We start from the raw sequence: 21,658 nt of genomic DNA, 5'->3' as shown, positions 1-21,658 counted from the left end.
CAAGCTGTGGGGGAACATTTAGAATATTAAGTCAGGCAAGGCAAATAAATCTTGCAGTATATGGGAGGAGCTAAATATACACATTTATTGCCAAAGCTGTCTAGATTGAGAGTTTGGGTGAGGGAGAAGACACTAAAGAACAGACTATAGGTAAGGTGAGAGGACAAGAAAAAAAAATGGAAAAAAAGGTACTGAAAAATAAGTGGCTTGGATTTGCAGTGATTACAAGTCAGGAAATCAATGGTACCAGTTGGAATAAAACATGATATTGTAAATATGACAGAAAATTGACTTCAACCAATAAAAACAAGGATTAAATCATAATTAGCCATAACATTTTAGGAAACATTGAACAGAATAAAATGCATTAAAATATTTAGTAAAAAGAGGTGACTTCAGCTAGAGGAAAGGAAGCTATAATAGTGCACAAAGATTGTTTGAATCATAGACTTGCTTCAGTGCGGGATGAGTCCATTCAGCCAAACTCAAGAGTATTTTCACCGACTCTCGAGCGGAATTTAAAAAAAAAGAGAAAGCATAATTGTGGTTGAACAGTCCGTTAGCATTCACCGTCTAAGCAAAGGCATGAAGAATGACCACTTGGGCACAAATTAAACCATCTTCTAGAATAGTCAGTACCATCAGCAAAGAAAGGAAAATAAAACTGGAGGTGTCAAAATCCAACTGTTCTATCAGGAGGGAGACAGGAGTAACAGCACATGATGCCAGTGGACTTGTAATCCAGAGGCCCAGGCTAATAATTTTGGGTCATGGGTTCAAATCCCACCAAGGTAACTGGTGGAACTTAAATCCAATTCATAAAATTTGGAATTGAAGGTTAGCATCAATGATGATGACCATGATACTATCAATGATTGCCATAAGAACCCTAATGTCACTAGTGTCCTTTAGGGAAGGAGATCTTCACCGGGTCTGGCTCACATGACTCCAGATCCAAAGCAACATGGTTGAATCTTAACTGCCCTCTGAAAGCAAACCCCTTGGTCTTCAATAAATGCTGGTCTTGTCAACGACCTCCACATATCATGAAAGAATGAGTATAATAAGTTTTCTAAAATTTCCTTTAAATACAAGATAAACTGACCTTCATGCTTTATGCACGTGGTTTATTTAAAGAAAATACAGAAAGAACAGCAGAAATATAACCTTTAAGATCTTTTAAGCAGTGGATAAATGTAACAGCAAGATGTAGAACGGAAGAGAAAGGGAATAAAGAAAAGCAAGTGGGTTTTTGTCTATAAGTCCAGCGCATTTTTAAAATGTGCAAACATGGAGTGAGTGAACTCATCATCGCTTTCTGTTACAAAGGTCTGAAATTATTCACAAATCTAGTAAACATAACTAATATTGGAATCTAATGGTCTGACCAGCAAACCACAATTCAGAGATGTGACTTAACATACAATATCACAAGTTAATAACCTAATCAAAGTTATGGAACAAATTAGTACACAGAGATCAAATTAACAATGTGTGATTTGGATTATAAGATTCAATACGTTAAAAAAATCTTCTGTTGGTAATTAAATAGCCTGACCCACATCACCAATTATAGACTTCCTTAAATGCAAAATTTCTCTTCTGGGTAACATTAAGACATCAGATGTTGCAAGTTAGACAAAGCAAGTTATACTGTGAAAGGAATACCCAGCAAAGCAAGTTAAAAAAAAGCACATTCAGGAACTACATCCCAAATAGAATATAGCTTAAATGATTAAAAGAATTACACACTTCATCTTAAAATGGCATTGATTCATTTTTCGCCTCTTGAATCCACTTTTTGATGTATTCAACTTCCAGAGCTCGTGCTTTTTGTACAGAGATAGGGTCCTTATCATTTCTAGAGCGCAGATCTAAATGATGAGCTCCTTCAGGAATAATTATGGCAATCAATGTGTCAGAGATCGATTTAGTCACCCCTCCACTTGCCCAGGGATCCAGACCACCATTGCTATGAAAATCAAACAGTACATGCAGTTAAAATAAAGCTTAAATGTCATTATATAGAATAAAGCACTGGCAGCCCCACTAGTGTGTTATAATAGTGGGCTGCCATTTTAACACCACTGTTTAATTAGGAGCATTCCCCAATATCAACATTGCCATTTCTGTTCTAGCACGGTTACTGAGCCTTTTTCTAAAAACAAACCAACACTTGCTGCCTCCCTGCCTACCCTCCCACTCACTAACCTTCCTGCTTCAATGATTCCCTACCTGACCCTCCTACTCACTGCCATAAATTTGCTGCAATTAAAGGCAGATACCAAGGGATCTGTGACACAGACTCTCTTAGTTACTTGTATGCTAAAGCTTAGACACCAAAACTCTAGACTGAAAACTGCTACTGTTAACAAATTCTTTACTTAATTTCCCTGTGGATGCATAACTTTTGCTGTTTGCTGGAGGAAACTATCCAAAAAGTACTTCATAAATTGAAAGACGGAAACAATAACCCATGCATCAAGTGATTTATCGACCCAGTAAACATGGAAAAACACATTCAAATACTAATGACAGGTGATGCATAGAATTATTGACCCAAAAGTGTTGCATATGTCATTTATATAGACGTACAGCTTAGATGGATTGGACATGGTGAATTGCCCTTCAGTGTCCCAAGAAGTATAGGCAGAAAGGATTAACCATGTTAAATATATCGTAGGGATACGTCAGGGTAAGGGCCTGGGTAAGATGCTCTGTCAGAATTGGTGCAGACTCGATAGACCGAATGACCTCTTCTGCGCTGCAGGGATTAAATGAGTTAGACACAGTCAACAGTTATGGGGGTACAAACAGGAGAGTGAAATTCAGGCAGAGCAGGCCTGGAGGGGCTGAATGGTCTACACCTACTTCTTCTGTTCTTAAAAATGAAATTTATCATTACACTGAACATCTTCGCTTATTCAATTTGACCACAAATAAAAGTAGTCTGTTTTCCGATGTGAGGGATCATAATATATGTTGCCATTACTAGGAGACAGAGATAAAGGTCTCAACAGCTTAGCTGTTTCACAAAGCTCAAGAAGTCTACAGGAAAATTAATCTTTAAGCTCATCAAATCCACAAACTGGTCTTCCAAACTCTTTGGAAATCCATTATTCATTTATAATGCTTAATACTGAGACAGGGTGAGAAAGATGAACACTCTAGTAAAGCTTCCAACATGAATACCTAATAATTTACTTCTTCGAACATCTGCTTTTAATTCAATTGTGAATATTCAATTAAAATATTCCAATTAATCATAAAATAGCTGATCAGTAATCAGGATAGAAGATCAAATTAAACAAAGATCTTTTCACTACTTATTCATCCAAATCTCTGGTTGCCATTAAGAAAGGATAGTGTCCAATGTCCCCTGCTAAACCACTGCACGTTCTCTCTACCTAGAGATTTTCTCCAAGCATCAGCAGCATCAACATAACTGTAATAAGATGCATTTCTTTCCTGTAAACCTGCAACTTTTTTATTTAAAAATATACAATCTGACTGAGGTGACACTTGAAATTAAAAACATACCTGAAGATAATATTGCTGTGTGAACTGATACTTTTCCCACCATAGACCGTAGTGATCCAATCAGGTCTGGGACGTAAACCCCAGTCTTTCTTGCAATTATCAGAAAATAACTGCAAGTCCCACGGCATCGGTTCAAACATGTCTTTGACACCATCTGAACATATAGGCATCACCATTTCTGTACAAGTCTGAGAACAAAAAATTGGTGAAAATATAACTGTGACCAATGTATTTAAACAGCCTTGCTTAAATTACACTTACATTAAAAATCAGACATCCAAGAGGTGGAGAATGGTGAAATCCTTTTGGGAAAAGAGCTTTTTTCAAAAATGCTCCCCCTCCCACCCACGCATTGTAAGCAAGTTAACCTGTTAAAATGAAAAACAAAACCCTGTAGGTATCATGTGCTGCTACGAACTTAAGAATATGGCAAACTCAGATCTTTTACTCAGTCATAAATATATGCTTACATGGTATACTGGAAGAAAATTAATACCTGACAGTTGGAGGATTTTATTAAGTTAAATTTTTATTACAATGGGAACAGTTTCTCTATCTACTCATGACTTCGAGCATCTCTATCAAACCTCTTTTCAATCATTTCGCCAAGGAGAACTCCTCCAGATTCTTCAATCTACCCACATAACTGAAGTTCATTACATCCAGACAATTCTCAAATCTCTTCTTCGCCATTTCTAAAGCCTTCACACCCTTATGAAAAGATGCCCAGAAATGAACACAATTCTCCAGTTGAAATCAAACTACTGTTTTACAAGGATTCATGATAACTTTGCTCTTTTTGTAATGTGCGCCTGTTTACAAGCTCAGGAGTACACATACCTTTTTAACTACTTTCTCAACCTACCCTGCCACCTTCATACATTTGTGCACGTTTACTAATCCCCCAACCCAACCCGTCTCTCCATTGCTAGGCTCCTTTTAGAATTATATCATTTACTTTATGTTACCTCTCCTGGTTCTTCCTATGAAAATGCATTACTTTTCACTTCTCTGCATTAAATTTAATCTGCCATAAATCAGCCCATTCCACCAATTTATCCATGTCTTCTTGAATACTATCACCATCCTCCCCACAGTTCACAAGACTTCCAACTTTTATATCACATTAAAATGTTGATGCTGTACGCTATACACCCAAGTCTATATCATTAATATATATCAAGGAAAGCAGCGATCCAAGTGAATACTGATCCCTGAGGAACCCCATGACATAACTTTCTCTAAAAAAAAAACCAAACATTCACTGCTACATTTTGTTTTCCTTCACTCAATCAATTTTGTATCCATGCAGTCATTATCTTTTTTATTTTGTGGGCTTTGTTGGTGAGTCTATTATGTGGGACTTTACCAGATCAACCGAATTACCTTCACTTCTGTTATTTGAACAAAAAATTCAATGTTAGTTAAAAACAATGTGTCTTTAACAACTACATGCAGGTTTTCTTTCATTACTCCACACTTGTTCAAGTGACTGTTAACTTCATCCAGGATCATTGTTTAACATTTTCTGGCTGACTGTCCTGTAGTTTTTGGATTACAATTATGCCCCTGTTTTTGAACAGGGGTGTAATAATTGCAACTATCCAGTGTTTGGCACCATCCTTGCATTTAAGGAAAATTGAAAGATTACAGTCAGTGCCTCCGATTTCCATCCTTACTTCCCTGAATATACTTACTTATATCCAATTCTGATCCTCACAAGCTTAGAATTCCTACTGTGCAGAAGGCCTCCATTCAGTCCATTGAGTCTGCACCAACTCCCATAACCCCATATATTTTACCCACTAATCCCCCTAACCTATATATCTTGGGACACTAGGGGCCAATTTAGCATTGCCAATCCACCTAACCTACACATCTTTGGAGTGTGATTTGAAACCAGAACAACTGGAAAAAATCCACAGGAAGAACATGCAAACTCCACAAGCAGTTCTTCAAGATTGCGTCAAAACTATAATAACTTTTGTGTTAATTCAGTTGTTAGATTATAAAATTAACTTCTGTTTAAAAACTTAATAAAACTCGTCAGAAAGTAGAGCAAATCTAAAAATAGTAGAAACATCCACATTCATTCAGGAACATCATACTTTGGGCATAAAGAGCAATCCAACACAAGTAAAGTATATGATCTATCCCTGCTCCTACGCTGTATATTCTAGCCCATGGAATAAATTTATGAACTGTTTTATAAAATAAGTTAATTTCAAAGAGGCAATTCTCATGAAAAAAAATTGTCTTAGACATTGCAGGTTTATTTGATATTTGTTTCAAGATGGGAGTGACATTGGTAAGGGTTCATTCACTAACCAGCCTTCATTTGTCATTGGCCTAAAACTGCTGAATATTCAAATACATACAAAGGGCATTTAACTCTAAATTCTCTCTCACTCTGAGCATATTGCATCTTCAGCTTTGCCTGACCAAACTACCTCAAAAGGACATCAAAAAGTGCACTGTGATGAATGTAATACTGAGCACATATCTGCATGCTACAAACGTGGTGGGATGAGGAGGAAGGGATATAAAGCAAGGTAAACCTAGGTATCTTTTTAGGTTAATGAATTTTCTCCAACCACTTATTTTTCCCATTTGATTCAAATTGGAAGAATAATTCAGTCTTGCTTGTATGTCTTGTGTAGGGGGACTCAAAACTAAATGCTTAACAGAAAGGTCATGTAAGGAAGTGCAAAACCAATATTACACTAAGCTCCTAGCACTATATGCTATGATCTGCTGTCACTGCCCAAAAAAATTGACCTTATTGAAGTACACATACATCACCAACACACAAGTGTTCCACATGTAACAGCATTCACCTGGTAATACCAGCCTTGATCATCAAGACTGGAAGTTGCAGTCTGCGATATATTCAGACATTCTGCATTGCCTGTGTAGTTAAAATATACATTCACAGCCTGAAAGATGTTTTTCAGTAGGGACTCTGCGGGTAGTAAAGGATCCTTAAGAAAGGTGCAAACAGCCTGAAAATAAATCATTTTTAAAATAGATTAACATGTCGAAGATAGATTGATCAGATTTTAATAAAACCTGCAAGTCGATTAGATGGATAAGGTTCATGAAGTACAGTTATCTGCACAGAAAAACTTTAAAATGCGTCCACTTTAACTTCTCCTCACCCTCGCATGCATCTCCACTGAGTTGCAAGTTGATGGATTATTTTACATTAGTTCTCTAATATGTAGGATTTTATTCTCTCTTCTGTAGTTTGCACATAACACTTTGAGACACCTTGGCAGGTCACAGCAATCCCAACTGCTCCAAGAATGTACTTAAACAACTCTGTTAATAACTTTATTAACCACAAAGAAATACACTTTTTGTCCACTGCTAGCCTTATATGTATGCAACTAATTTTAGGATGACAAAATATTTAGAAATTATAATTTTTTGTATTAAGCCAATATTAGTGTTAAAACTGAGTTTTAGCAAATACAATTACACCAAATGCATTCCATTGTCTATTCTTATACAAGTTAGTAGTATAAAAATAGTTTACAGCATGCTCTCAATAAGCTCAAGGAACACACTATTAATCTTAAAGATAATACTATGAGTTTATACAAGCTTCAGGAATATAAAGTCAAAAAAAGATATCCAATAGTTGAAGAATCAAAACCATTTCAGCTTAGAATGGGATTCAGTTCATTGTGCCATAAGTGTTATTTATTCCCACTTCCATTTCTCTGCTCTTTACCAACAGACCTTGGTTGGAAATCCTAGTCAGCTAGAGTTAGAATACTGGATATTCCTGATCTCATCTGTTCTCAGAAGTCATCAGATCAGGTTCACGTTTGGCCAGAATGATTTCTGCAATCTAAATCTGCTTATGATAGCGCTTCACCAGTCAGAGCAAGGTATAAACAAAATGCTCAGATTTCAGAATTAAACATTCCCTTACTATACTGGAATCTTTCTTCTGTTTCCATGTCCTCTCTTGCATATTTGCAAAATAGTCAGTTTAAAATAGTTGTATATGTTAATTACCTTAACAGGCCAGGCAGGAAGAGGTTGTAAAAAATCAGCCTCATAGGGGTAGTCCACCATAGCCAAATTAACCCAAGTGTCACTCAGCCATGATTTGAAGGATGCCACATTGGATGCTTGTAATGGTGAGCAGAGATGGAACGCATGGGAAAGAAAGGTTAAACCTTCCGCTAAAAATGGGAATAAAAAAGGAATCAAGATGTCAAAAAGTATTTAAATATTACATTAATGTAGAGATATCAATAGCTACACTGAGAAATCATAAAGTAAGATAAACAGAGTTGGTTTTAGCCAACCTGACAATAGTTTAGCAATTATTACAGATGAAAATTGGCAGTAACAGTAGAGCAAGATTAGACAGCAAAAAAAAGTCAACAGCTGGGTAAATATGTTTACTTGGTGCTGACAATGATTGGCAGCATAAATTACATTATCTCTCATCATAATGCAACAGCAGAAAGTCAGATTTAAGGCATAAAACAGATGGTTTCCAAATTAAAATATAATTCCCTAGAGAATCTGCAACTTTATGTGTAGGTTCTCTAGGGAATTATATTTTAATTTGGAAACCATCTGTGTTGTGCCTTAAATCTGACTTTATCTCTTGTCATAACGCAACAGCTGAATGTCATACTGTCATTTTACCTACTACAATATCTTCACATTGGAAGGAAGTACATACCATGTCACATGTACAAAGTTATGGATAAAATGGATTAAAACCAAAGCCCATGACCAATAAATAATGCTGAAGATCTTATAAATTTTAATGCTTGACATGCAAACTTAAAAACAAGTAGTAATAATGGTTAATTAAACAGAATTCTAGGCAGAGCTATCCAAACTGCTGCATGTGCAACTGAGCACTCTGAATATCTGACCCATGAAGCAGTGCGACTTAAATTCTGCAGTCCACTCTGAAAAGTTTGACAGGAAATTCAAAAACAATTGTAAATTAGCTTCAGGTGGAAAGAAAACATTTGTATGATTTAAATACAACTACAGTGGTGTCTTATTTGTGCCAGATTTGGGGATTTTATGGATTTTGGGTCCTATGCCTAGCATATAGTATCTAAAATAAAAAGGGATTTATTCAAATTGCTACCCAGGGTGCCAGCTTAGAGTGCAGCCAGTTGTTGGGTCCATCTGGATTTTGTGACACCAGACCTGAGTCCGTTACTTAAAACTAGGGAGAATAGAAACTGAAGAGTATTTTGTGATTTCAGTGTTGATTATCGTAATTTTTAAAAATAAGGTCCAAGGGCCAGTTTGGACAGAAACCTTAAGAGGTTTCTAAAATTACAGTGGAATATGGGGCCAGAAATTTGTCCCTACCATTAAGAGCATAGGGTTTGCAAATCTCAAACATCCATGTCAATTGCCATTAGGTAGATTGTATGCAAATTTGGTACTGTCTCCTTATTTACCAGAGTACCACACTGTCCTGAGGGCCAAGCTGTTAGATGCCTGAGCATTTAGAATGGGGTCAGGCAACATGTACTAATTGCACATGGTGCAATCAGCCTTTTTGTTCTTAAATTTCTTTCCCTTTTTAAGAAAAACTTCACTGAATCACAGGAGACTTCCTGAATTTTGTTGCTGCAATTTGAAAAAGGAAAATGGAACATCAGGGTGAAGAAAGGATTCCTAGACGGGAGATCTTAGTCATAGAGTGAAGCCATGGTTCTGAGGTAGCCAGGAAAACCTCAGAAAAATTGGAAGTAGATAGCCAGAAGGTTAATTCCTAAAGGACCTGGCAACAGCGCAACAAGTCCAATGATCTTGTGCTTATGTTCAAGTTCTCTGAATGGAACTTTACAGGTCATCTCCAACCCAGCATATCATAAACCTCTTAATTCACTCAATATAGTACACCTTACCATCTACACATTGCAGCTACTGTCATTCATGTTATCCAAATGCTCCATCTGACTGTCACACTCAGTTTAATGATCCCAGCCACATATTCAGCTTCCGCTGCTTACACATTCTTCCCAGCTATTCTGGCTCAGGAATCAATAATCCTGTGTGTTTGATCCCAGGCCCGTGTGATCCGCTAACTACATATGGCCATACGTGTGACTGTTATGTCCACTTTGTTGAACTTTCACATCTCACGGTCAGGCTGGGGGGGGTACAGCACGTATTCTTGATAGACACAAAGATCGCCTTCCCTCCACATTGCTCTTGTAAAAGGAGGCAGCACAACATCACAAAAAAAAAAGAGGAAAGTCTAGAGAAGGGCTGCTTTCCTTCGCTCCTGTTGCTTCCCTCCTCCCAACACCACCAACAGGAGGATGAGTTGATTCTATGGTCCAGCTTGCATCTCCCAAGGGTGAGAGGGAAGCCTTGCCGAAGGGAGGGACAGGGGTTCCCATTGTTATAATTCAGTCATTCATCACTGTGTCAGCTGTCCTGAAGGCTGAGATAGGGAAGGCAGATAAGGCTTATCGTTTCCAGAGGGGCAGTTGGAGTGGAGACTCAGTGCAGAGAGCTTGAAGGTAAGGGAGATTTGTACCTTACTTTTTTCAGAGGGTTTTTTTTCCTAAGCTGGGAGTGTACAACCAGAAGTGGGCCCCAGTGACCCCAGGGAAGGGTTTTTTCCCCCCCAATAAATTTGAATGGAGAGGAAACCTGAGACTCTAGACTTCTACAGTCTCCCTCACTCCCCTCTCCTCTAACCTAAAAAAAGGCTCGGAGTGAGAGCAGGTAAGCTTTTTTTCATTTATTCCTCTAAGCTAAGGGGGTGAGGAAAATCAGGCAAGATCTTTCTTTTTTATCTAGAGGGAATGGCAGTGAAAGCAGTGCAACGTTCCTCCTACAGGGTGTTTGAGGGGAGGGATGCTGTTAGTGTCCCTGCTGAATTCACCTGTGGGAAGTGCACCCACCTCCAGCTCCTTAAAAACTGTGTGAGGGAACTGAAGCTGGAGTTGGATGAACTTTGCATCATTTGGGAGGCAGAGGTGATCATAGATAAGAACTTCTGGGATTTGGAGACTCCAAAAAAATGATAATAGATGGGTGACAGTGTGAGCGGCTGAGAGGAAGCAGCCAGTGCTGGGAACCCCCTGTAGTTGTTCCCCTCAGCAACAAGTATTCTGTGTTAGATTCTGTTGAGGGGGTGACCTATCAAGTGGTAAGCCAGAGTGACCAGACTTTGAGCACTGAGTCTGTCCCTGTGCCTCAGAAGGCAAGGGAGGAGAACAGGAGAGCAATAGTAATTGGGGATGCAATGGTTAGAGGGACAGATAGGAGGTTCTGCAGCAGCAAAAGAGACTCAAGGATGGTATGCTGCCTCCTGGGTGCAAGAGTCTGTGATGTCTCAGACCGTGTTTTCAAGATCCTTAAGGGAGAGGAGGATCAGTTGCAGGTCATGGTGCACATTGATACCAACGATGTAAGTAGAAAGAGGGATGGTCAGTTAAAACTGGAATTTAGAGAGCTAGGCTGGAAGCTGAAAGCTAGGACAAAGCATGTTGTCATCTCTGGTTTGTCGCTGGTGCCACGTGCTAGTGAGTCGAGGAACAGGGAGAGTGCGCAGATTAACATGTGGCTGCAGGGATGGTGTAGGAGAGGGGGTTTCATTTACTTGGATAATTGGAGCACATTCTGGGGAAGGTGGGACCTGTACAAACAGGACAGTTTGCACCTGAACCAGAGGGGCACTAATATCCTGAGAGGGAAATTTGCATCTGCTTTTCGGGAGGTGTAAACTAATTTGTCAGGGGGTTGGGAAAATGAGGTGTAGTCCAAAAGCCAGGTGTTGAGGATCGCGAGGTACTGAGGAAGGGACCAAAGTCGCAGGAGTTTGCAGGCAGGCAGGATGGTGGATTGAAGCAAATCTACTTCAATGCAAGGAGCATCAGGAATAAGGTAGGTGAACTTGGAGCATGGATTGGTACTTGGGACTATGATGTTGTGGCCATTACAGAGACAATGGTTAGAACAGGGACAAGAATGGTTGTTGGCAGTTCTGGGGTATAGGTGTTTCAGTAAGAGAGGGAAGGCAGTAAAAGAGGTGGAGGAGTAGCATTGTTAATCAAGGGTAGTTTAACGGCTGCTGAAAGGCATTGAGGGCGATCTGCCTACTGAGGTAATATGAGCTGAAGTTAGAAATAGGAAAGGATCGGTCATGTTGTTAGGAGTTTTCTATAGGCCCCCAAATGGTAATAGAAAATGTAGAGGAGGAAATGGCAAAGCAGATTATGGATAGGTGTGGAGGTCACACGGTTGTTATCATGGGTGACTTTAATTTTTCAAATATTGATTGGAACCTTTATAGATTGAATAGTTCAGATGGGACACTTTTTGTAGGAGAGTTTCCTGACACAATGTGTGGATAAGCCAACAAGAGGTGGGGCCACATGGGACTTGGTACTGGGTAATGAACCGGGCCAAGTGTTAGATTTGTTTGTAGGAGAGCACTTTGGAGATAGTGACTACAATTCGGTGTCATTCATTATTGCAATGGAGAGGGATAGGGTCACACGACAGGGCAAGGTTTATAATTGGGGCAGGGGTAATTATGATGCGATTAGGCAAGAATTAGGGAGCATAAGATGGGAGCAGAAACTGGCAGGTATGAGCACAAACAAAAAGTGGAGCTTTTTCAAGGAACAAATACGACGTGTCCTTGATAGATATGTCCCTAGCAGACAGAGGAAGTGGCCAAGTGAGGGAACCATGGTTCACAAAGGAGGTCGAATGTCTTGTCAAGAGGAAAAAGGAAGCGTATGTAAGGATGAAAAAACAAGGTTCAGTTGGGTCACTTGAGTGTTACAAGGTAGCTAGGAATAAGTTAAAGAAAGGGCTTAGGAGAGCTAGGAGGGGGCATGAGAAGTCCTCGGCGGGTCGGATAAAAGAAAACATAAGAACATAAGAAATAGGAGCAGGAGTAGGCCATCTGGCCCTTCGAGCCTGCCCCGCCATTCAATAAGATCATGGCTGATCTGTCGTGGCTCAGTTCCACTTTCCCGCCCTCTCCCCATAACCCTTAATCCCCTCTCTTATCAAAAACCCATCAACCCGCGTCTTAAAAATATTTAGCGAGGCAGCCGCCACCACTTCAACGGGCAGAGAATTCCAGATATTCACCACCCTTTGAGTGAAGAAGTTCCTCCTCAACTCCGTTCTAAACCGCCCCCCCTTTATCTTGAGGCTGTGCCCCCTAGTCCTACTGTCTTTTTTGAGCGGGAAGAGTCTTTCCACCTCTATCCTATCCATCCCATTCATCATCTTATACGTCTCAATGAGATCTCCCCTCATTCTTCTAAACTCTAACGAGTACAAGCCTAGTTTATTCAGCCTCTCCTCATAGCTCAACCCCCTCAACTCCGGTATCAGCCTAGTAAACCTCCTCTGCACTCCCTCCAAGGCCAAAATATCCTTGCGCAGGTGCGGCGCCCAAAACTGCACACAGTACTCCAGCTGCGGCCTCACCAATGCCCTATACAGCTGCAGCAAGACCTCCCTACTTTTATATTCAATCCCCCTCGCTATGAAGGCCAAACCCCCAAGGCTTTTTACTCTTATGTGAGAAATAAAAGAATGACCAGGGTGAGATTAGGGCCAGTCAAGGATAGCAGTGGGAACTTGTGTATGGAGTCAGAAGAAATAGGTGAGGCGTTGAATGAATACTTTTCTTCAGTGTTCACTAAAGAGAAGGGCCAAGTTTTTGAGGAGGAGTGCATGATACAGGCTGATAGGATGGAGGAGGTAATTGTTCTGAGGGAAGATGTATTAGCAATTTTGAAAAACCTAAGGGTGGATAAGTCCCCTGGGCCAGATGGGATACATCCGAGGATACTTTGGGAGGCAAGTGATGAGATTGCGGAGCCTTTAGCTTTGACCTTTGGGTCCTCACTGTCCACAGGGATAGTGCCAGAGGACTGGAGAGTGGCAAATGTTGTTCCTCTTTTCAAGAAAGGAAATAGGAATGACCCTGGTAATTATAGGCCAGTTAGTCTTACTTTGGTGGTTGGTAAGTTAATGGAAAGGGTCCTGAGAGATAGGATTTGTGACCATTTGAAAAGATTCAGTTTAATCCAGGATAGTCAGCACAGTTTCGTGAGGGGTAAGTCCTGCCTCACAAATTTGATTGAATTCTTTGAGGAGGTAAGTAAGTGTGTGGACGAGCAGTAGATGTCGTATACATGGATTTTAGTAAGGCATTTAATAAGGTTCCCCATGGTAGGGTCATGAAGATAAGGAGGTGTGGGATAGAAGGAAATTTGGCCAATTGGATAAGTAACTGGCTGTATCATAGAAGATGGAGGGTGGTGGAGGGAAAATTTTCAGACTGGAGGCCAGTTACTAGCAGTGTACCACAGGGATCAGTGCTGGGTCCTCTGCTTTTTGTGATTTTTTAATCAATGACTTGGAAGAAGGGGCTGAAGGGTGGGTTAGTAAATTTGCTGAAGACACCAAGATTGGTGGAGTAGTGGATGAGGTGGCGGGCTCTTGCAGGCTGCAAAAAAGACATTGATAGGATGTAGAGCTGGGCCAAAAAGTGGCAGATGGAATTTAACCCTGATAAGTGTGAGGTGATTCATTTTGGTAGGACAAACTTGAATGCGGATTACAGGGTCAACGGCAGGGTTCTAAGGAATGTGGAAGAACAAAGAGATCTTGGGGTTCACATCCACAGATCTCTAAAGGTTGCCACTCAAGTGGATAGAGCTGTGAATAAGGTTTATAGTATGTTAACATTTATTAACAAGGGGTTTGAGTTTAAGAGCCGTGTGGTTATGCCACAACTATACCAGACGTTGGTGAGACCACATTTGGAATATTGTGTTCAGTTCTGGTGGAAGCATTGGAGAGAGCGCAGAGGAGATTTACCAGGGTGCTGCCTGATTTGGAGTGTAGGTCTTACAAGGAAAGGTTGAGGGAGCTCTGGCTTTTCTCTTTGGAGCGGAGGAGGATGAGAGGCGACTTACAGGTTTATAAGATGATGAGAGGGATTGATAGAGCGGACGTGCAGAGACTATTTCCTCAGGTGGATGTAGCCATTACTAGGGGGCATAACTATAAGGTTCATGGTGGGAGGTATAGGAGGGATGTCCAAGGTAGATTCTTCACCCAGAGAGCGGTTGGGGTGTGGAAATAGACTGCCTGCTGTGATAGTGGAGTCAGACACTTTAGGAACTTTCAAGCGGTTATTGGACAGGCACATGGAGCACCCCAGAATTATAGGGTGGGGATAGACTGATCTTGGGATTGAACATAGCTCAGCACATTGAGGGCCAAAGGGCCTGTACTGTGCTGTTATGTTCTATGTTCTAAGGCTGAGCCTACCCAGCCACCTGCTGATATCTCCAGGGCATGCTTAACCTGTTGGGGATTCAGTTAGAAAGAGCCCACATGCTGGATCACTGGACAGTGGTGGGGGAGAGGAAAGCCCCCTTTCACGGTCTCTGACCCTGGTGCTAAAAGGCCAAAAGGCTCCTGGAGTGGCAAGAAAAGATATCTAAGAACTACCAGGTGAGGTGGTTATATTGCTGGGCCCACATTTTAATTTGGAGTTCTTGGGCATTGAGCAGACTTTCAGGTAGCTTGCTTCATCACTGTTCACAAAAGGAATATGCTGCTTCATGGAGCAAATATGTATGCTCTACAGGTCATCAAGCAACAAACATATTTCTTTGAAGAAATGTCCATCTGGGAATCTCCCTGCCTTCATATGGGAGCTGCCTGGTTTTTTTTTAACACTAGAGTCTGAAACATGGCACCCTTCATAAGAACATAAGAAATAGGAGCAGGAGTAGGCCATCTAGCCCTTCCAGCCTGCCCCACCATTCAATGAGATCATGGCTGACCTGAAGTGGATCAGTTCCATTTTCTCCCCATAACCCTTAGTTCCCTTGTCTATCAGAAATCTATCGACCCATGACTTAAATATGTTCAAGGAGGTAGCCTCCACCACTTCAATGGGCAGAGAATTCCAGAGATTCACCACCCTTTGAGTGAAAGTTCTTCCTCAACTCCGTTCTAAACTGCCCTCCTCCCTTATTGAGGCTGTGCCCTCTAGTTCAGTTTTCCTTTCTAAGCAGAAAGAATCTCTCTACCTCTATCCTATCTGGCCCCTTTATTATCTTGTAAGTCTCTAAGATCCCCCCCTCAGCCTTCTAAACGCCAACAAGTACAGGCCCAATCTATTTAATCTCCCCTCATAAGCTAACCCCCTCATCTCTGGTATCAGCCTGGTGAACCTTCTCTGTACTCCCTTCAAGGCCAATATATCCTTCCACAAATAAGGGGACCAAAACTGCACACAGTACTCCAGTTGCAGCCTCACCAGTGCCTTGTACAGTTGCAGCAATACCTCCCTGCTTTTATATTCTATCCCCCTCGCGATAAAGGCGAGGGGGATAGCAGAAGATCTCTCACATCAGAAAAGGCTCCTGTCCTTTGGAGTCACTGCTCAGGAATCCACATTTCCATCAGTAGGGGTTCACATGGATAGTGAAGGGAACACAGATATTTAAGTGACTATATTGGATGGTGGAGCAGCAGGCTGGAAGTCACTGCAGCAGCTAGCAATCGAGGTTGAGGGTTCAATTGGCCACAGTGGAAAGAGTGACAGATCACAGTATACTGTGTGCAAAATATACTTGGGAATCAGGACACCTATGCAATGGCACACCTAGCGCTCAGCAGCTGGCTTCACCGGTGAGCTGAGAGTCTGCCCACTTCCTTACTGGCAAGATTCACATTCTAGCCTCTGTAGTGCAGAGTGCCATAAAATACCATTACCTACCTTGCTGAAAAGGTTCTCACCCGTTCGTCACTTAGATTTTTTTGAAAAAATTCCACCCATAATGTCTACATTTGTAAGACTACATTAGGCAGGAATTAGGCTAATTCAAATTCCTAAAAGGAATGTGCAAAAACATAATGCCATGCCAAGAAACAATAGTACATTTATAATCAAAATTTATGGCTACTAATTGGTGTATTTTTGCAGGGGAACATGTATGTGAATAAAGGATATTTTCTCTAATTCCAGGAGCATACATTGCGCAACATCTATAGAATTCTTCTTTTCCACCTTTTTTCAGCAAGTTAAATGGATATGCAGAGCCATTATATACACCAACACATATAATGCAGAAATTCTTCGGCTCCCCAAGTTATTTTAATCTAACGTGAAATTTTCAAACTAATAATAAATAAAAACTGCAACAATCATCAAATCCCAGACTTTGGCACCTGTGGATGACAGCTTATTTATTGCATCCCATGAATTCCTGATGCTGTCAGCACAGCCTTGCCCACTCTTCAAGAAGTCATTGGTTACAACAGCGTAGAAGTCTCCACATGCGGTCAAATTTCCAAACAGCCAGATGGGAGCAGAAGCAGCAAGAGCGCTACAACACAAACACAAAGAGCTTAATAATACTTTAAATGATTGGGTACAAATTGTCCATTATTTTGACAATGAATTTATTTTAATACCAGCATTAAAATAGTAGGAACAATTTTATATCATCATGTTTACAGCAATAATCATACAGCACAATTTTCAGGCCAAACTAATTACAGAGAAAAAACACTTGTTCTTTGCCTAGATTTCAATATTAGAAAAAATGTTGAAAAGAATTACAAAAAAGGTCCACAAATAGACTAGGTGGAATTTTCCATTCTGTGCACTGAGTGCTGATTTTAGACAAGACAACTGGTATGGTAACTCACAGGCTGCACAACTGGGTTTTCTCTCCAGATAATCCAGCACCCTGTCCAGAGAAAAACTGAGGCATGGTGTATGCCATCACACTGGTGAGGTGGGGCCAGAGAAAACCAGCAGTTGGGAATCTTAAGATTGGGTCACCCTTCCGATCTCCAAGAGAAAAAAAAGACACCTGCCCCCCCCACCCAGACACACACAAAATGGGAATCTACTGCCCCCAGGGGATTCCCTTCAGCTGGTTCCTGCTTTTGGAAGGCAGTGTAAATCTTGCCAACTAGAAGGAATTCCAAATGTGATGGCACAATATGGCAGGGAAGCCAGCTAATTATATTTACATTTACTGAAATAAGGTTCCAACTTCCTGGGCAGGAACCTCTTTAGGTCACCAGTGGGAGGGTGAGGAGAATAGGAAAACGAGATCTTGCCAGTGAGATTTTTGTTTTCCCAAGTCTGGCAATATTTCCACAGACGTTGTCGTTTGCACTCACGGTGAACGCAAGCACAAAATTACGGAAACTGTATTTTCAGCCAGACTTAAAATTTGCTAATGTAAAGCATCTAGATCGCACAGATTTCTGTAGAGTCAATAAACAATTTCATATTTTTTTAAAAATCAGATTACATATGCAAGCACCCATCTAGATGGTCACAACATTTTCAATTAAAATTTGAGTTAGGTTACACACTGCACAACATTTATATAAATAACCATTGCGATTCAAAGTTTTATTTGTAGAATAACAATTGTAAGAAAGAGAATTAGACAAATATTTGAGAAGGAGCTGTACAGATCTACCACTGACATTCACCCCAGCCCCGGAAACACAACAAAAGTCCCAACCTAATAGTTCCTTTATCCTGACCCACACCATCTCAGCAACTGCCTCCCCTCCCACTCAAAAATACAGCAGAATCCATGCACCCAATACCCTCTTCCTCCTGGGGTCCCAGTTAACACCTCTCTTCACACACCACCCCCCACCCGACAAATATACTTCCCCCAACCACCACCTCACACAAGAAGAAACTAACCTGAGAGTAATAATTTAAAAAAGGAAAAGGCCCAGAAGACAGGAGGACAACAGGCCACAATATAAGGGCAAAGGCATTACAAGGGGCAGCAATGGTTAGATGCGAGCCAAACGAAGTGGCAGAGCATAGCTGTTACTTTCCTTGTGTCTGTGTATAAACACAATTTCTAATATTTTTACCACAGTGACCTATCATAGAATTATATCTTATTAAACAGATTCATTGCTTTAAAATGGAATATATGCATTAAAAGAAAATTATTTAAAAACCAAACTGAATACAAAGTCAAAGTCATTTATTTTACTTCTAAAATGGTATATTCAAAAACAGTTCATAATTCCACAGCATTTTAAATTGTACTCAATTGTTCAAAAAAAAGATATTTTTCCTTATCTCCCAAACTAACACTCACCCAACAACAATGTTTGGATACTTCATCCTAAACCAGGCTGCTAACATTCCTCCATAGGAGCCACCAATAGCAATAACAGGACTAGTCTTTGCTCCAGGGATGGTCTGTTTGAGGCTACTAATAAGAACTGCAAAATCAGCCATAGCCTGCTCAGACGTGAAGTAATTCAAGTTCTTAAGATTCTAAAAGAGAAACATTCCTAAAATGTAATTCCAAGTAATAAGTGAAAGTAATATAATATTGATTAATAACCTGCACATATTTCAAGATATGACCATGTGAACAAGTCATTTTTAAAAATTGTTAAACAAGATAAAGAAGAGAACTGTTATGGAATCAACACAAAATGAGCTCAGAATTAGCATCATGCACACAGCAACTAATTTGGGAAGATAGCTGAAATGCAACAATCGCTTGCCAGTGACTTGGAAAATCATTGTGATTTTGTGCTGTTCATGCTATACAAATGGTATGGATCCCAGGGACAAGACAGCGCAAGAATTAGCATAAGAACATAAGAAATAGGAGTAGGCCACCTAGCCCCTCGAGCCTGCCCTGCCATTCAATAAGATCACGGCTGATCTGAAGTGGATCAACTCCACTTTCTTGCTTTCTCCCCATAACCCTTAATTCCCCTGTCCATCAGGAACCTATTTACCCGTGACTTAAATATATTCAGCGAGGTAGCCTCCACCACTTCAACGGGCAGAGAATTCCAGAGATTTACCACCCTTTGAGCGAAGAAGTTCCTCCTCAACTCTGACCTAAACTGCACCCCCCTTATCTTGAGGCTGTGCCCTCTAGTCCTGCTATCCTTTCTAAGCGGAAAGAATTTCTCTACCTCTACCCTATCTATCCCCTTCATTATCTTATATGTCTCTATAAGATCCCCCCCTCATCCTTCTAAACTCCAACGAGTACAGACCCAGTCTATTCAATCTCTCTTCATAGGCTAATCCCCTCATCTCCGGTATCAGCCTAGTGAACCTTCTCTGCACTCCCTCCAAGGCCAATATATCCTTCCGCAAGTGCGGCGACCAAAACTGCACACAGTACTCCAGCTGCGGCCTCACAGTACTCTGTACAGTTGCAGCAAGACCTCCCTGCTTTTATATTCTATCCCCCTCGCTATAAAAGCCAACATTCCATTCGCCTTCTTGATCACCTGCTGCACCTGCAGACCGGGTTTTAGCATAAGAACAAAGCACAACTTTGTAAGTAGGATGGGGATCACGGTGTAGTTCTAATGTTACCGATAGCCATTTCAAAATACATGTGACAATAAACATTAAATATGTCAAAGCCATTAACTGGTGAAAGAATTAAAATACTGGTTCTATCGGTGCAACTATTTTACTGTCATCCTCTGAAAATTGCTTTGAACAAAAGGTTTGTTCTTTGAAAACAAGAAATACAACCCAATACTTACTGCTTAAGGTCAGAAAGTTAACAAGTGTGGTAAAAACAGCATTTGTCTGATTAAATAAACCGGGGTGAAAAAGTACTTTTGCATGCTAATTCTGACGATCATTTTCTGCTGCTTCCAGACTACTCTGCAAGTTGTTGTCATGGCCTGTGATTTATGGATTCACTTCCTTAGTCATGTACTTCTTATATAGGACCAAAGAGCTCTAACCCAAGCTCATCAATTACCACCAATTGTTTCATTAAATTGTACTTGAAGATGAGTTAAAAAGGATAAGAAACACATCCATGGCTGCTCATCTCCACAGTGCTCTTGCATCATGTTTTTCACCACTTAATCTACTACCTCACTGCAGCACATGAAGTTTCAAAATCAAAACTAAAATCACAAACATTTGTTTGACTGCATTTCTGGATTCCTATCTCCCATATTTGCTGCTCTCTTTCACGTTCCCCTCTCATTTCATTCACTTCTATGTTATTTTAAAATTTACTGCCTTTAGAGCAGAAGTAGTAAGAAACTCTTTTTAAGGCTGTGGGAATTTGGCAGTGAAACCTGTCCCACTCTACATATCTCTTCTGGTGGGTTTCATTGAATCAATTCAAACATAGTTAATTCAGGTTTATAGTTGTAGGAGCAGTTGCACTTTCTGCACATACAACTCACATTTGTCAGCATAAACAGGCCATCACCCACAGAATTACCTTCCTTGTTCCTTTTCATACGCCTAGTTTAGCTTTCAGTGCTTCCTGACAAACTATTTTGGAGTTGCTGTATCCTTCCTTACAAGCACAAAGACTGATTGCTGAGCCAAATATAAAAGGCATACAGCATGGCTAAAATTTACATTATAAACCAGAATTAGAAACAGAACAAACATTTTCCCATATTTTATGCACTTTTTTTTATATTGCTAGGCATCAATGCCAACATCTCTCCCTTTCCTATCTGGATATCTTTAAATATCTTTTTATTCCATCGTCCATTATCTTGTTGACTTTTTAAAAATGTTAAAGCAAAAGAAAAACAGGTGCTGATCAAATAACTAACTTGGACTTAATGTACTTGGCAGAGATCCAAGTGAATTATAACTAAAGAATTGGCATAACAATCTAGTTCATATTAATATTTCAAAGGTCATTTTTGGCTTTGGAAAGATTAAATTTGAACAGGTAAGTTAATTAAAATGCTGAAATTCATAGGTTGCCAGAACACCATACATATGGTTCAATTAATGAGGTAGAAGGAAGAAAATTTAAAATGATGGATGACCCATCTCTGAGCTTGTGGTAGAGCCAGGGGATCTACACCTAACTCAAAAAAATTAAATTCTGAACATAGTTGCCAGATGAAAAGAAGCTAAAAGCAGTTTGCAAATAAGAGAGTTTCTTGGTGAAACCTGCAAATCTGGAAAAGAGGGTCCTTAACTCCCACATTTATGTGGGCCTCATAATCAAGATTTAGTTTTGAAAGCTAACAACTAATTAATGTAAATTTCTGTTTGGAACATCCTAGATATGCTCTGTTGTCATAG

The 21,658-nt window shown here is 40.2% G+C and overlaps 1 protein-coding gene across 1 annotated transcript in view; it reads right to left on the bottom strand.

The window, feature by feature from the left end:
• Positions 1-1,106: 1,106 nt before the first annotated feature.
• The window catches only part of prcp (prolylcarboxypeptidase (angiotensinase C)), a 33,565-nt gene continuing 13,013 nt past the window's right edge, over positions 1,107-21,658 (bottom strand). The window contains exons 4-9 of the mRNA XM_080197085.1: positions 18,699-18,880; positions 16,777-16,934; positions 7,567-7,736; positions 6,378-6,542; positions 3,541-3,728; positions 1,107-1,972 (exon numbers count right to left, since the gene is read on the bottom strand). Coding sequence (XP_080053211.1) covers positions 1,759-1,972; positions 3,541-3,728; positions 6,378-6,542; positions 7,567-7,736; positions 16,777-16,934; positions 18,699-18,880 — 1,077 coding nt within the window. The 3' untranslated portion in view covers positions 1,107-1,758. The remainder of the gene's footprint in view (positions 1,973-3,540; positions 3,729-6,377; positions 6,543-7,566; positions 7,737-16,776; positions 16,935-18,698; positions 18,881-21,658) is intronic.

This window comes from Carcharhinus amblyrhynchos, chromosome 10, assembly GCF_965287045.1.
Source record: "Carcharhinus amblyrhynchos chromosome 10, sCarAmb.v2.hapA, whole genome shotgun sequence".
Taxonomy (NCBI): domain Eukaryota; kingdom Metazoa; phylum Chordata; class Chondrichthyes; order Carcharhiniformes; family Carcharhinidae; genus Carcharhinus; species Carcharhinus amblyrhynchos.
This window is presented reverse-complemented; position numbering and strand designations above follow the sequence as displayed.